The sequence below is a fragment of the Ips typographus genome, linkage group LG2 (assembly GCF_016097725.1).
Source record: "Ips typographus isolate SLU linkage group LG2, UJ_Ityp_2.0, whole genome shotgun sequence".
Taxonomy (NCBI): Eukaryota; Metazoa; Arthropoda; class Insecta; order Coleoptera; family Curculionidae; genus Ips; species Ips typographus.
Window position 1 is genome coordinate 4,641,945 of NC_138423.1, and position 17,623 is coordinate 4,659,567.

At 31.5% G+C, this 17,623-nt stretch overlaps 2 protein-coding genes across 2 annotated transcripts in view; both read right to left on the bottom strand.

Annotated features, from left to right (window-relative positions):
* Ac78C (adenylyl cyclase 78C) overlaps positions 1-17,623 on the bottom strand; it is a 158,866-nt gene that overhangs the window by 64,344 nt on the left and 76,899 nt on the right. The window contains exons 8-11 of the mRNA XM_081972434.1: positions 11,532-11,733; positions 7,911-8,060; positions 7,776-7,855; positions 7,568-7,717 (exon numbers count right to left, since the gene is read on the bottom strand). Of these exons, the coding sequence (XP_081828560.1) occupies positions 7,568-7,717; positions 7,776-7,855; positions 7,911-8,060; positions 11,532-11,733 (582 nt within the window). The remainder of the gene's footprint in view (positions 1-7,567; positions 7,718-7,775; positions 7,856-7,910; positions 8,061-11,531; positions 11,734-17,623) is intronic.
* LOC145724831 (uncharacterized) lies at positions 2,195-4,646 on the bottom strand. The gene is made up of 2 exons (XM_081973272.1): positions 3,300-4,646; positions 2,195-3,239 (listed from the first exon to the last, which is right to left on the bottom strand). The coding sequence occupies exons 1-2, from the start codon at positions 4,450-4,452 to the stop codon at positions 2,290-2,292; spliced, it is 2,103 nt and encodes a 700-aa protein (XP_081829398.1). The 5' UTR covers positions 4,453-4,646; the 3' UTR covers positions 2,195-2,289.

Here is a 17,623-nt window from a genome sequence, read left to right on the forward strand (position 1 = left end):
CTTGATTCTCTGCTTCCTGGGTTTAATTTGATTTATTAACAATTTGTCTACACTTTCCCAAAATCCTAAACTGGTTTTCAACTCAGAATCGGAAAATGATGGCTTCTATTGGTTGAATGGCTTCTCACTTGGTAATCTTCTTTACCTTTTGCATGTGCTTATTCATGAATCTTGTTGAGACGTATTTATCGTTAAGTTTACTAATTGATTTTTTTTAAATTAACTCAAGATAATAAAAACCTTTTAAAGTGCTGTTGTAATTTTCCAGTCCCCCAGTATAAGTACGTAACTTGCGTAATTTTACGTAATTTTATCTCGATCTTATTTCGATTGACGATCGTTCTTAATACGATTGACGATTTTGATTTAAAAAAAAGTACAAGTACAAACAACGATAATCTCTGACTATTACGTAAATAAAACGCAAGTCACACAATTATACAGGGTGGTCCAGTTTTAAATGTCAATAATTCACCAATCCATAGCCAATTAAAAAAATAAGTTGACATTCATTATGTTATTTTCCTGAAAAGTGCTTCTTAAGGAAAATACAGTCCTTCAAATTTCTGTTTGTTTTTAAAAAATCGTTTTTTTTTTGTCATAACTGTTAGACCGTTGGAGCAATATTGATCAAATTTGGAACAAGCACTTTATTACACGTTATTACGGTCAAAGACCGAAAACTAACCCAACCCAACTTAAAAATTGTCTTGGAAACGGAAAATTCACTTAAGAAGTTTAAAAAATATTATTGTAGCCAGTTTTCATAGTTTCCAGAGAAACTGAAAGACTTTAGTTTTAAAAATTGACTTTTCATGCAAATCGATAGGCTTTAATACTGAAAATTGACTTGTAGACATAAAAACTAAGTACTTTTTCAAAAATTTGTTACTACAAATTCATACATTACAAATTGGCTTGAACCCCAAAATGTGACTGAACTAATGAAAAGTGACATCAGAAGCTTAAAATTTGCATTTGAAGTAAGTTTTCAAAATTTGAAGACAAATTTCAATATTTTAGTCTTGAAAATAGTCTTAGATGCAGGACATTGACATTAGATTCATGAAAATTGTCTTGAAAACGAACTTTTCGTGCTTTTTACTTTGCTTTTCATTTTCTTCGAATTCTGGACTATTTTTAGTGCTTCAAAACTTTCAGCTTGGAAAATCGAGTTTCAAGACTATCTTCACGAAGTTATTGACATAGCAAACTTAAAAAACAATTTTTACATTCTTCATAGACTTAAAATAGCATTCCAAGCTTTGTCACTATTAAATCGACTTCTAGACACCTCAATGCTAAAAATTCGGGTATTTCTTAATAAACTAGACTGTTTTTAGTGTTTTAAGGCTGTTTTCAGTGCCTCAAATCGAGTTTCAAGACAATCTTTACAAAGTTTTTGACTTATCAGGCCTAAAAGCCAGTGTGTCCACTGACCATAGTCTTGAAAATGTTATTTCAAGCTTCTTCACTATTAAATTGACTTCTACACTCATAGGTGCAATAAATTGTAGCATCTCTAAGAAATTCAGACTGTTTTTAGTGCTTTTTAAGACTGAAAAAAAAAAGTTTAAGACTATTTCCAAAAGTCAAGTTTCTTCAGTAATAAAAGTAAAAAATGTTGGTACCAAATGCTACAATAATAGTCTTGAGAACTAATTTTTAGAAATAAAATAGTCCGAAAATTTAATTTACTTCTTGACTTGTTGAAAGTTGAAGAAAATTAAGTTGTACACCAATTAAAGTCTTGAAAATATACTTTTGGACTCTCTTTAGTCCTAGTAAGGTCCGTTCTAGCATTAAAAGTTAACTTTTATACTATTTTTAGACTATGGCAGTCTGAGAAAGCGAATCATAAGACCATTCTTAATAGGAAAAAGCAAGTTTTTAGACTATTCAGTACAAATTTGGACTTTCACAAGTCTTGAATGTTCAGTTTTAAACTATAAAACGATTTTTTAAATTGAAATTTGGAGGACTGTATCTTCCTTAGGAAACGTTTTTCAGAAAAATGACACAATGCAAGTCAACTTATTTTTTGATTGGCTATCAAATGGTGAAGTATTGACACTTAAAACTGGACCACCCTGTATTATCGTAGAATACAGAAGAAATGCAGGGACGATTTTGAATAATCATTGTTTTTTTTGACGCAAATTGGCAAAGATGATTTTAAGAAAGAAAAACATCATCATCCCAACCTGTATAATACATAAGATTTCACAAATAAGTTAATTACATAAATAGCTTTTTATTAAAGAAAAAAAAGTTACTTAACTAACATAATTAATAACCTTGTTTAAGTAAATCTTTAATGTCTTCAGCAATTCCTGTTATCATACTTCGGTAATGAGGATCAACCCAAACAAGATCCACGAATTTTTCTCTGTGCTCCACTAAGTAGTATTTTGCTTTTTCTTCATCGTGGAATACTTCTTCACGAAAAGCTGGATCGCAGTGGATAAGATGAACATAATCGAAGGCAACCGCTAAAGAAGCAGCCTTTTTTTCTTCTAACTCTTCATCAAACTCTTTCCTCGTGATGATTTGTTCGATATCCAAGTCATACATTTTCAGACTTGCTGAGAATGATTCGTAGTAGTAATCCAGTAGTTCTTTATAGTGTTTAGTTCTAGTTTCTTTAGTTGACGAAATATATATAAAGAAGAGCAACTCATAGCAAGGTGGAATGTAGCGAAACAACTGAAAATCCACCAGTATTCCATCTTTAATGGTACCGTCATTATCAAACTTAAACATCATGTTGGCTATATATAGGTCACCATGGTTGATTACGTTTCTCGTGGTTTCAGAACTTGCAAATTTAGCAAATCTAGAAAACGAGAATTTGCGTAACTGTGATTCCAAATCGTCAGATGACCAGTGTAAATCGTGTGTTAGACTGTCCAATTTTTTAAAAACGTGAATTAAACCTTTCAATGCACTATCAAACATTTGTTTCAATTCTCCATCGTACACCTGAAAACTTTCTTTTACCATCTCTTCATGCTGGCGATTGAATCGAAATATTTTTCCGTTTTTTTGAGTCTCCAGTTCCTCGACAATTACTCCGCAAGCATGGAATCTTGCTAATTTTCCTATAATCATTTTAAGTCCATCAACATCCAGTACATGATTCGGCCTAACTGCTTTATAACCAGCTTTCCCCAAATCCTCCAATACCATAATATTGAATCTGGCAAGGTAACATTTAGGAGCAAAATCCAGTAACACTCCTAAGCCATGACTTTCGTATAACGGAAGAAGAGTATTGTAAAAAAAATATTCTTTCCTACCTGCACCTCTATCCAGAATTTCTTGCAAAAGATCTGCTGAAACAATGAGAATTTTGGTAAAAACTGTAAATTTAAATGCTTCAGTTTTAGATATTCCTTCTACAGTTAGATGGAAATATTCCCCTAAGTGACCATTCTTTTCATCTAAAGGTTGTAGCTCAAAAGAGTGCATGTGGTATTCTTTAGTTGCAAGTCTACGGCTGGTTACTTCATACACATCCTCTTGTGATAACTGCGGATATTTAAAGAAACTTAGTAGATTTTTTTGTAGCTCTATTGAACGAGGGTGATCACCCTTCAAATCCTTTGTGATGGTAAACTTTACAGCTGGAAGTAATGCATTTACTAGCAATTCTGCGTGAATATTGTTCATCTGTTCTAGGTATTCGGAATTTTGCAAATAACCTCTTAAAGCCTCAAAATAATGCAAAGTAAGTGTTTCAAAATGGTTTTTCCTAAAACTTTCATCACTCAAAGCAAATATGTACAGCAAAGCGTCGTAAACAGGAGGCATTACATGTTTAGCACCAACATTCAAGAAGACTGCCTCTGAGTTTGTAGAGTTGAGAAGCACATTGCTCCCTTCACTAGTCCAGATACTTCTTACCAAAATGTTAGAATTTGCTAATTTATTTATTTCATTTTGAGCCTTTTTCAAAACCTCTTCTGATTTGATATTTTCCAGTTCTGACCGAAAAAAGGGTTTATTTAGAACATCGGCAGCAACATTTTCCAAAGAGTACTGCAACTTCAGCTTATCACAATTATGATTAATACACTTTGCTTGAAATTTAGCTAGTGATGTAAGTATTGTCTGCAAATGTGATTCACTATTTATGGAAGGAAGTTCCAAGTTTTCTAAACTCTTTGTACTAAAAGCGGCGTAAAATTCTTTCTCCTCTTTACTACCAATAAGCCATGAAGATTTTAGTAATAACGAACAATCTCTATTTGGTTCAATATCCCTCAACGTCTTCAGCAAAATGTACTCAAAACACTCGTCTTCACTTTGAACTTCCAGATAACCAACACTATTAAATACTGGGTGATTCCGAAATTTGTACTTGTATGCCTGATGCTTTTCCAAACGGTGCACTTCATCTTGTACTAATTTATCTAGCTGATTAGGACAAAAAAGTTTGTCGAAAGTCATACTGAACTGTGATGCACTCACTAGTAACCACAACACAAAAGTTTTAAATACTATCGTCAATTATTATCGCTAAAATAAAAATGCATGAATCGGTACAGAGAGCAAAGGTGAAGATAAAGGTTCTTCTAGTCCGCTTTCAGACAATAGTTGATAAACAGAACTGAGTTTTCAGGCGTAATCAAGCACTTAAGCAAGCACATTTTAGTATTTAATTGATCGTAATAAAACAATGACTAGTGATATTTTTAGGCTGATATTGTTATCCAAGTTGTCCAAATTACCTTAGTTTTGACTGATAAGTAAATTAATATTGACACTTTTATGCATAAACAGAATAGGAAAAATCAGCACAAATAAAATAATGTACATACACACTGTATACTTATAAAATTAAGGGTTTAATTATGTATTATTAACAATTCAACGACGTCTAGATTACGTCTTATATTATGACCACTTACGTAATTATTGTACAGTTTTGGCTTATGTTATGTTTATAAGGATTTATTTTTTATATTGTGTTTCTTGTATTGTTATACAGGATACCACAAATTTATGTGTCAGTATAGGAATTTTGAAAAAAATATACAGAGATGGTTAAACAAACGCTAAATTGCAGAATTTGGAGTAATAATATGCGGTCCTAAACTATTAAAAAATTGGATTACTTCCGGATATATCCGGAAAATCCGAAATCTTAGTTTAATGCAAACGATAATTAGCAGGAAAATATCAGCGGTGCTTACATCTACAGGGTGGTCCAGTTTTAAATGTCAATAATTCACCAATCCATAGCCAATTAAAAAATAAGTTGACATGCATTATGTCATTTTCCTGAAAAATGCTTTCTAAGTAAAATAAATTCCTTCAAATTTCTGTTTAAAAAATCGTTTTTTTTTTTGTCATAACTGTCAAACCGTTGGAGCAATTTTGATCAAATTTGGAACAAGTTTTTGAAAGAACAATGAATGACGTTTGTCAAAATTATCCAGTACCGTAGATACAGGAAGATGGTTTTAATGTTTTTGTTTTTAAAAATGAGAGACGTAGACGATAAGCGTCGCTCATTTTTAAAAAATTACAGTTTTTTTAAATTTCCCTGTTCACGATGAAAAAGAAAACTTCGTTTACGAGATAATTCAGTTATTGCGTTCAAAGACCGAAAACGGAAAATTCACTTAAGTAGCTTAAAAAATTTCATTGTAGCCAGTTTTCATAGTTTCCAGACAAACTGAAAGACTTTTGTTTTGAAAATTGACTTAGAAAAAATAAAAATTGTTTGTAACCAGTTTTCATGCAAATCGAGAGACTTTAATATTGAAAATTGATTTGTAGACATAAAAAACTACTTTTTCTAGAATTTTTGACTACAAATTCATACATTTAAACCTTAAAAATTAAACAAACAAAAACTGACTATGAACTAATGAAAAGTAAAATTGAAATTTCAAATTTGCATTTGAAGTAAATTTTCATAATTTTGAGACAAATTTCAATATTTTAGTCTTGAAAATAGTCTTAGATAGAGGACATTGATATTAGATTCATGAAAATTATCTTGAAAACTAACAACTTTTCTTGCTTTTTACTTTGCTTTTCATTTTCTCAGAATTCTGGACTATTATTAGTGCTTCAAAATTGCTTTCAGCTTGGAAAATCGAGTTTCAAGACTATCTTTACCAAGTTATTAACACAGCAAACTTAAAAAACAATTTTCACATTCTTCATAGACTTAAAATGGCATTCCAAGCTTTGTCACTATTAAATGGACTTCTAGACACCTCAGTGCTAAAAATTCGAGCTAAAAATTATTTCTTAAAAATCTAGATTGTGTTACAACCTATCTTTACGAAGTTTTTGACTTATCAGGCCTAAAAGCCAGCTTGTACACTGTCCATAGTCTTGAAAATGTTATTTCAAGCTTCTTCACTATTAAATTGACTTCTAAACTCATAGGTGCAATAAATTGTAGCATCTTTAAGAAATTCAGACTGTTTTTAGTGCTTTTTAAGACTGAAAAATCGAGTTTAAGACTATTTCCAAAAGTCAAGTTTCTTCAAGTCAAAAAGTAAAGTAATAAAAGTAAAACATTTTGGTACCAAATGCTACGATATTAGTCTTAAGAACAAATTTTTAGAAATGAAATAGTCCAAAATTGTATTTACTTCTAGACTTGTTCCGGTCCAGAAAATTGAGTTGTACACCAATTCCTGAAAACTCCTAAAAATAGACTTTTGGACTCGTTTTAGTCCTAGTAAAGTCAGTTCTAGCTTAAGTCAACTTTTAGATTATCTTCGAAGTAAAAAATGGGTTTCATGCACAATACAATCTTTGTCTTGATTTCCGGACTGTTTTTACTTTTGTTGAGCACAATATCAGCGAGTTTAATCTCCACCCGAAGGCACCCGAAGAAGAAGAAATCCTTGTTAGCATATAGAGTGTTAAGTTTGGCAAGATATCTTAACTAAATGCGAAACGTGAGTCTCAAATCGGAGATTGTTGTCTATGAAGATACCTAGATTCATACAGTTTTCGACGGGTCGTAAGTGGGAGTTATTAAGTGTGATATAATTGTCAGACTAACATGAGATCCACCTAATGTCTCTACCAAACCAAAGCATTTTTGTCTTATCGCTATTTAGTAACAGGCTATGACTTGAAGAGAGGATGAGTGAGTTAATGCGACTGTAAGCATCTTCCACCTCATTCAGTGAGAAAGAGTGATAGATCTGAGTATCATTAGCATATTGATGGAAGACACAAGATTTCAGTACTCTACCAAAGTCTGAAGTGTAAATGGAGAACAATCCAAGATACTACCTTGGGGGACACCTCTGGTAATAGGAAGAAACTGGGAAAAATTATTATTACGGACCATTTGGTTTCTATTCTGAAAATAGCTTTCAAAAAATTTTACAGACCCTTGATTCAATCCAGAAAGAGTTTGGCAAATAACAATTTGTAGTCAAGAGTATCAAAAGTATTAGTAATATAGTATACATTCGTATTTAGACTCTTATCTGAAGCAGCAAATTGACAATTATTGACAATGACTGTTCAATGGATCCATTGACAAATATTTTAATATAAAACATCAAACTAAAAAATTACTTACCTGAGTTTTATGGCGAATATCTTTAATAGCTTTTATCATATGCAAACCCATTTCAACGCAACAATGAGCATGATCGGACCTCGCAATTGGCAAACCAGACACGCAGTAGTAGCAATCTCCAAGTAGTTTTATTCTTAAACAGTGATTTTCCTAAAAATATTCACATTTTGTTACTTTTGGTCCTATCTTAACTCAGCCAGTCACGTACAGCGGCAAGTTTGTCGAATCTGGCAAAAAGTTCGTTCAGGATTTTGACCAGTTCCTGTGCAGTGCATTTAGTAGCCAACACTAAAAATGGCATTATTTTAGTGCTAGTTAGTTTGGGTAAAGCTTATTTCATTACCTGTAAATCCTTTAATGTCTGCGAAAAGAATGCTAACGTTCTCGTACCGATGAATGTAGATTTTGTGGAACTGGTGAGGCTGAAAGTGTCCCACTCTTTCTTCCTTTTCAATGTCTTTGATCATCTCTTTAGCTACGAAATCTGGCAACACTACATAGAGAGAAAAAAATCAGAAATTACGTTTACATATGTTAAAATTTATAGAAGCGATGTGCCAATTAAAATTCTCCTTAAATTTTGGCAAAAATCAATATTGATAAAGTTGACCAGTTTTTGTTTCCAATTTTGAAAATGTTCCATTTTTCTTAAAGAAATTGCAAAATAGTCCTATTCTTATGGTACAGCTAGCTAGAATTTATGAATTGTAGTGTGTGATCACAATTATATTAGAAAACTTTTTTATTATCAACCTATTATTGGATTTTGAAAATTTTTGGAAAACTGAAACAAAATTGAAAATGCTGGTTTTTCTGTTGAAAATCTAATTTAACAATTTCGAAAAAGATATGAACGTAGGTTGTGTTATAAAAAGTTGTCGTTTTCGACACTTGTAAGCATTTGCAAGTTTTTTGAAAAAAAAAACCAAAAGTTTTGTGTTTTTACGCCATAGGAAGTTTTTATGGCTTGTATACCATGCGTGTGATCGCAATGAAATTATACGAAATATTAAACTGACTATTTTAAACATTTTTGTGTGATTTTAAAACATAAAGTCGATCTCCTGTCGTCTCTCCTATACTGAAATTGTTGAATTTGAATAAAAAGATGTAAAAATAATTCCATTTTTAAGTTTGCAATAAAATTTGTAAACAACCTTTAATTACCAAACTAAATTAAGGTTATTTTGAAAACAAATTTGTTTTTGCGACTAATGGCGTTAGACCGATTTTTTTATTTTTTGACTGCACCTCAGTCACACCCTGTATACTCGGATCCGTGGCAACTTTCAAAAAGATCATTTAGGTCATCATAAAGAGGAAGAAAATACCTTTTAATCCTCAAAAAAATTATTTAAATCGAGTGAATCAATTTGAAGAAACAGCCGTTCAAAAATGACCAAAAATTTTGCTGTCCCATTCTATTTGACGAGCAGGTTATTTAAGGATAGAATTTTTTTCTGGTTTAGAATAATATTTGTTTATATTTGTGTTTGAATATAGTCTTTTTTGTTAAAATTCTTTTATTTTTAGTTCATTTGTGGTTACCACTCATGTAGAAGCCCCTATTTCTAGATCTGATTTGAATCATCAAACATGTTTCATATAGAAGAAATGTTTCTTAGATTAATAAATAAAGAGTTTAAAATTTTAAAAATAGGAGACTTTAAAAGTTGTTTTATCATTACTATAATTAGATTTAGAATTAATTGATTAATTTAGACTGGAGAGATACTTCATAATTTATTTTTTATCATTAAAAAATAAGTAGGTGATAAAGGATATGGTGATCATTTCTAAGAACTTTCATTTAGAGGGCATTAAACATTTTTCATTAAAGGCAATTCTAGTTATGTAAATAAAAAGAATTAGTATAATTATAATTAAGAATAAAATAAAAGAAGAGTTTATGAAAAGGTAGATTCTTGCCAAAGCAGCTAGAGATGTTTGAATAAATAAGATTTTTCCTAGGGCGAGAGGATGTTTTAAAAAAATAAATAGATAGGATAATATAAAAGTTCTAGTAATTAGGAAAATATCAGAAAATAGTTTATATAAAAATTTTATATACAGGGTGGTCGAGTTTTAAGTGTCAATAATTCACCATTCGATAGCCAATCAAAAAATAAGTTGACTTGCATTATGTAATTTTTCTGAAAAACGTTTCCTCAGATACAGCCCAGCAAATTTCCATTTAAAAAATCGTTTTATAGTGTAAAACTGAACATTCAAGACTTGTGAGAGTCCAAATTTGTACTGAAGAGTCTAAAAATTTGCTATTAACTACTAGGAATAGTCTTATAATTCATTTTCTCAGACTGCCTTCCTGGTAAAAACTAAAAACAGTCCGGAAATCAAGACAAAGATTGTATTTACATGAAACTAATTTTTTGCTACTAAAAATAATCTAAAAGTTGATTTTTAATGCTAGAACTAACTTTACTAGGACTAAAGAGAGTCCAAAAGTCTATTTTCAGGACTTTAATTAGTGTACAACTCAATTTTCTAAAACAAGACTAGAAGTAAATTAAATTTTCGGACTAATATCGTAGCATTTGGTACCAAATTTTTTTACTTTTATTACTGAAGAAACTTGACTTTTGGAAATAGTCTTAAACTCGATTTTTCAGTCTTAAAAAGCACTAAAAACAGTCTGAATTTCTTAGAGATACTACAATTTATTGCACCTATGAGTGTAGAAATTTAATAGTAAAGAAGCTAAGCTTGAAATGACATTTTCAAGACTACAGATAGTGTACAAACTGGCCTTTAGGCCTGATAAGTCAAAAGATAGTCTTGAAGCATCTTAAAGCACTAAAAACAGTCTAGATTTTTAAGAAATACTTGAATTTTTAGCACTGAGGTGTCTAGAAGTCGATTTAATAGTAAAAAAGCTTAGAATGATATTTTAAGTCTATGGAGAATGTAAAAATTGTTTTTTTAAGTTTGCTATGTCAATACCTTCGATTTTCCAAGCTGAAAGTTTTGAAGCACTAAAAATAGTCCAGAATTCTAAGAAAATGAAAAGCAACGAAAAGTTAGTTTTCAAGACAATTTTTATGTATCTAATGTCAATGTACTGTATCTAAAACTATTTTCAAGACTAAAATATTGAAATTTGTTTTCAAATTATGAAAACTTACTTCAAATGCAAATTTTACGTTTCTGATGTCACTTTTTGGTGTTCAAGTCAATTTTTAAGGTTTAAATGTATGAATTTGTTATAAAAAATTCTAGAAAAAGTGGTTTTTTATGTAAACAAGTCAATTTTTAATATTAAAGTCTCTGGATGTGTATGAAAACTGGTTACAAACAATTTTTAAGCTTCTGAAATAAATTTTTATCTTTTCTAAGTTAATTTTCAAAGTATTTCAGTTTATTTGGAAACTATGAAAACTGGCTACAATAAAATTTTTTAGGCTTCTTTAGTCAATTTTTCTTTTCCAAGACAATTTTTAAGTTGGGTTGGGTTAGTTTTGGGTCTTTGAACATAATAACTGAATTATCTCGTAAACGAAGTTTCAAATTAGAATTGTACAAGAGATAATTAATTTTTCATCGTGAACAATAAAATTAAAAGAAACTGTAATTTTTGAAAAATATCTAAAGACCTAGAAAATAAAACAAAAACATGAAAACCATCTTCCTGTATCTACGCTTCTGGAGAATTTTGGCAAACGTCATTCATAATGAGTATTAATTTGTTGAATTCCTGTTCCAAAATTGATTGATTTGTGAGTGCTTGTTCCAAATTTGATTCAACGGTCTGACAGTTATGACAAAAAACAACGATTTTTTAAAGTGAAATTTGAAGAACTGTCTTTTCCTTAGGAAGCCTTTTTCAGAAAAATGACATAATGTATGTTAACTTATTTTTTGATGGGCTATCGAATGGTGAATTATTGACATTTAAAACTGGACCACCCTGTATAAAAAAAGACAAAATAATCTAATCAGTACTAACCAGATAAAAGAAGTTTTTCCTGCTTCTCGTTTTCCTCTTCCGTTCGGTATCTAGTCGACATCGAGTTGTGGGTCTCCAGAAAAGCTTTCCTTTGACTTCTGTCGGTCAAATATTTCGTGTACATACCAACCGAATTAACGCAAAAGTACAGTATTATGTTAGCGGCTACTCGTTTAATTTTGCACGATTCTTCTTCGTCCAACTGGAAAATAAACACCAAAGTCAGTTGGGAACACCCTTTTTAATGCATTTGCCTAAAACGCATTTAAAATCCCGTTGGTTTTTGACGTGAAATTAATGAAAAACGAATAGAGAGGAAATTGTAGTGCGGAATTTTTGCAAAAAAATGCAAAATTAAGTAAATTGCTAGTAGCAACCATGAAATCTCATTAAAAATACTCTGCACCTACAAAGTCTTATTTTTAATTAATGAGACAATTTAATTTGGAATTTCTTAAAAACAGAAAATGTTAATTAACCATCAATAATATTTTTTTGTAGAGGAAACAAGCAATAATAATTATGTAATCCAGGAAAGGAAGGTCAATTAACCTTCGCACAAAGGGTTAATTTGTTGTTTCCATCACGCTGGCGTAATAAAAAAAAGTCGGATAAAACTTAAAACGTCCAAAATTTGGAAAGCAATTTTCCGTTTAAATTAGTTGCCTTTTTGAAGAAGTTGCTTTATTTGACGCGCTCTAAAGAAGTTATAATGCGGGGAATTTGTTTTTTCGGCGGTTCATGTGGAAATTGCGATAGAAAGTTTTAAAATTGATTTAACTCACATTTTCACTTTTAGTGGAGAAAGCTATTAAAACTTGAAGCAGGCAGTCGGTAAATTTACATTCTAGAAATAACAGATATTCTGAATTCATATGCGGCAAGAATGGACCTAAACTAACAAAGTGCAGAATGTTTTTCCAACCCAATTTTTTTAATAAAAAATCTAATGAAGAAATATTTTGAAGGAAAAACTTGATACCACCCAAATTTAGTTGAGAATGTTTTTAAAGTATCTCTTCCTGTTATCTGATGCTTAATTGATTAGTTATTGTTATGGTTTTTTAAAGAAAGAAAAATGGAAAACCTATTATAGAAATTTAATCATTGAGATGCAAATCGTTTGCTGTGGCTTTACTATAATTCTTTAATTCTACTCTTAAATATCTTGGATTTTGCATTTTAGGCAATTCCCGTACATTTGGGGGAAAAATGGCAGAACATCATTTGGAAAGCTTATTCAAAAGTGCATTTGGTACAAGGTAGTAAGTTCCATTGTACCCTAAACAATCTACTCCCATGATATGATTTAGGCGTATTTCCGTATTTTTCAAAAATAATTGACACTGAATTATTATTATTGCGCTGATCTCTGGGTCATATCGATGTAATTTTTTACTGCCTTATTATGGCATATTTAAATTACAATATGCAATTAATCTTAATTGACCGGCAATTTTAGTAATAATGATAACATAAATATTGCATCAGTATTGGTAAAGTATGCTAAATATGGCTAAATTATCACTAGTAAAGGGATATTAAATATTAGGCAAACTGTTTGTTTTTATGAACTAGTGAACTAGTGACTTTTATAACCAAGGTAGAGCTCGAATCAGATGAGAAAAGGCCACCGCATCATCAATGACGCAGTTTTTAAAACTATTTCTTTCTCCTTCTACAGTTGCCGTCGCATTAGATATAATCAGAGGCGTCCTATTAAAATATTCCCGAAAATATATTGTTAAGCGGTCAAAAAGCCACTTGGCAACGTAGTACGGTTTTTACTTGGACACAATTAAAACAGATGCGGCAGCGGCCAGGGACATTTGGACCTTTTTATATGCTTTTACTAGCCGGCACTCTAAACGGTGTTGCCAAGTTTAAAAAAATGTAGTGGCGGACAGGGAGACTTAGGGGGTTAGGTTAGGTTCCTTTTTAGTCTGGTGTTTTGGTTGTATTGTTGATGGTCGCAGTTGAAGTTCACATAGTGTTACGAATAAAAAACGTTATTTTGTCAAAATGTCTTTCAAAAAGGTTGGAAAGAAAGGTGTTATCATATACAGCCAAGGCCGTGAAATCGTCAGTAACGTCTTACAATTTATGAAGAAAGAAGCAGAAGGAGTTACCATTTCTTTGAAAAACTTGTTGTCTTTTATTTTCTTTATTAAAAACGACGAAAATGTTTCATTTTACTGATAAAATAATAGCACGCCACTGACTGGCTGCAACAACTTGGAAAGTAACGAGAGCAGCAATATTTAAAGCGAGACGTACAGAGATCGTGACATCATCGTTTGATGACGCCTGTGGCCTTTTCTTAGCTGATTCGAGCTCTAGTGAATTTGTTTAATTCGAAATTAAATTTTTAATAAAAAGCAAACGTTTTTTAGGTTTCTTTCTAGTTTTGGAATTAATCAATTAAGTCCTTTTTGAGGTTGAAATATTTAATATTTGCCAAGCTGTACCAATAAAAAAGTGACAAGAAAACAATTTGCACTTTCACACCTGTCAAAATTTGCAATATGACCGACAATAAACCAACAAAAGTTAAAATGCAAATTCTGACAGTTTTGACATTAGTGACGTTTAGTGTGGTTTTTGGAGGATAATTTACTAAGCCACCAGGTCCAAATAATGGTAATAAATCTCGGAAACACGTTTGGTATCGAATACTGCAAGATAAGTTTTCTAAACCCTGATTTTTGCAACTTTTGAGCACATTTTGACAGTCAGAGACAAAAGTGCTTGTCAAACCCACGTGGAGTGAGAAATTGATAGTTTTAAGCACATTTTTGGAATCCTCATTGAATTTCCTATCCAATAACCTCAAAGAATACTACAAAATTTGGTACAGTCAGGTAGAAAAGCAGTGTCAAAGTTTGAACACACAAAAACACAGTTTGAAAGGATAGTCAGAGACAAAATCGTCTGTAAAACCCACTTGGAATAAGAAAATTACTATTTTAAGCACATTTTTGAAATCCTCATTAAATTATCTATCCAAAACATGAAAAACACTGCAATATTTAGTACAGTCAGGTAGAAAAGCTGTCAAAATTTGAAATGACACAAACACAGTTTGAAAGGACGGTCAGATACAAAATCACCTGTAAAACCCACTTGGAGTAAGAAAATTACTGTTTTAAGCACATTTTTGGAATCCTCATTAAATTTCCTATCCAACCTGAAAAATACTACAAAATTTGGTACAATCAGGTAGAAAAGCAGTGTCAAAATTTGAACTGACAGAAACACAGTTTGAAAGGACAGTCAGAGACAAAATCACCTGTAAAAACCACTTGAAGTGTGAAAATGACTGTTTTAAGCACATTTTTGGAATCCTCATTAAATTTCCTATCCAATAACCTGATAGAATACTACAAAATTTGGTGCAGTCAGGGAGAAAAGCAATGTCAAAGTTTCAACAGAAACACACTTTGAAAGGACAGTCAGAGACAAAATCACCTGTAAAACCCACGTGGTGTTAAAAAATGACTATTTTAAGCACATTTTTGAAATCCTCATTGAATTTCCTATCCAATAACCTAAAAGAATACTACAAAATTTGGTACAGTCAGGTAGAAAAGCAGTGTCAAAGTTTGAACTGACAGAAACACAGTTTGAAAGGACAGTCAGAGACAAAATCACCTGTAAAACCCACTTGGAGTTAGAAAATGACTATTTTAAGCACATTTTTGAAATCTTCATCAAATTTCCTATTCAATAACCTGAAAAATACTGCAATATTTAGTACAGTCAGGGAGAAAAGCTGTGTCAAAGTTTGAACTGACAGAAACACAGTTTGAAAGGACAGTCAGAGACAAATTCGTCTGTAAAACCCACTTGTAGTGAGAAAATGACTGTTCTAAGCACATTTTTGGAATCCTCATTAAATTTCGTACCCAATAACGTGAAAAATACTACATAATTTGGTACAGTCAGGTAGAAAAGCGGTGTCAAAATTTGAAATTATAGAAACACAGTTTGAAAGGGCGGTCGATACAAAATCACCTGGAAAACCCACTTGTAGTAAAAAAATTACTGTTTTAAGCACATTTTTGTAATCCTCATTAAATTTCCTATCCAATAACCTGAAAGAATACTACAATATTTGGTGCAGTCAGGGAGAAAAGCAATGTCAAAGTTTCAACAGAAACACACTTTGAAAGGACAGTCAGAGACAAAATCACCTGTAAAACCCACTTGGAGTTAGATAATGACTATTTTAAGCACATTTTTGAAATCCTCATTAAATTTCCTATTCAATAACCAGAAAGAATACTACAAAATTTGGTACAGTCAGGTAGAAAAGCGGTGTCAAAATTTGAAATGACACACACACAGTTTGAAAGGACGGTCAGATACAAAATCACCTGGAAAACCCACTTGTAATGAGAAAATGACTGTTTTAAGCACATTTTTTGAAGCATTGGACATTTTACTGATATGGAATCTCTAAAGAATAATTCTCAATTTCCCCCAAACTTCCGGGCAGTTCTCGTCTTTAAGATCATATCCAACGTTAGGGAATTGGCAGGTAACCAGTTTGTGTTATCAGAAAATTGAGTTTTAACGCATAAGAAACGTTTTATAATTATGGAAGTGTTGAAAAATGTTGAATTTGCACCTAGAAAACATTGTAAAAAAAATCCATGTTCTTTTAGGGCAAATAGTTCTAATTTTCAATATATTATATGTATATCAATATTTAAACAGACAATATTACCTCAATTTCAAATATTTCCAACAAATATGTATAAAGAAATCCTTTACTGCAAAAACGCTTTATTCAAAAACTGTCGCTATACGAATTTGTTCATATTTTCTGCTACTACATTTCTCGCAAACTGATTTTCATGTATCTCCTCCACTTTTCCATTCAATCGCAAATAGTCTAGATTTTATAATGAATGGCTTTTGAACCAATTCGAGCGAAAACGTCCCTCTTCCTAAACCTTTTGCGCTGTATAGAATACAGACATGGTGGATCCTGGATTCCGTTAACAGGTCGTGAAGAATGAAGAAACGGAATTTAAAATTAGTCCTATAAATCCTTCATTCGAGAAATGTTTGTTGTGGCGAATTTTAGTCTGGTTTTCAAAGAGACTTCTTGCCGTAAATATGTACATAAGTTACGCTTGCGACTGACTAAAACCCTTTACAAATGAAAGTGTTGCGATAGCACTGCATTTTAGGAAAATGGATATTTTGGCAGCTTATGCTAAACTTACCATGTTTTGCTTTTTAAGCATATATTGAAAATTAGAACTATTTGTCCTAACAGAACATGGATTTTTTTTTACAATGTTTTCTACGTGTCAAATTCAACATTTTTCAAGACTTCCATAATTATAAAACGTTTCTTATGCGTTAAAACTCAATTTTCTGATAACACAAACTGGTTACCTGCCAATTCCCTAACGTTGGATATGATCTTAAAGACGAGAACTGCCCGGAAGTTTGAGGAAAATTGAGAATTATTCTTTAGAGATTCCATATCAGTAAAATGTCCAATGCTTCAAAAAATGTGCTTAGAACAGTAATTTTCTCACTACAAGTGGGTTTTACCGGTGATTTTGTCTCTGACCGTCCTTTCAAACTGTGTTTGTGTTATATCAAATTTTGACACCGCTTTTCTACCTGACTGTACTAAATATTGCAGTATTTTTCAGGTTATTGGATAGGAAATTTAATGAGGATTCCAAAAATGTACTTAAAATAGTCATTTTCCCACTACAAGTGGGTTTTACAGGTGATTTTGTCTCTGACTATCCTTTCAAACTGTGTTTCTGTCAGTTCAAACTTTGATACACCTTTTCTCCCTGACTGTACCAAATTTTGTAGTATTCTTTCAGGTTCTTGGATAGGAAATTTAATGAGGATTACAAAAATGTACTTAAAACAGTAATTTTTTTACTACAAGTGGGTTTTCCAGGTGATTTTGTATCTGACCGTTCTTTCAAACTGTGTTTCTATAATTTCAAATTTTGACACCGATTTTCTACCTGACTGTACCAAATTATGTAGTATTTTTCACGTTATTGGGTAGGAAATTTAATGACGATTCCAAAAATGTGCTTAAAACAGTC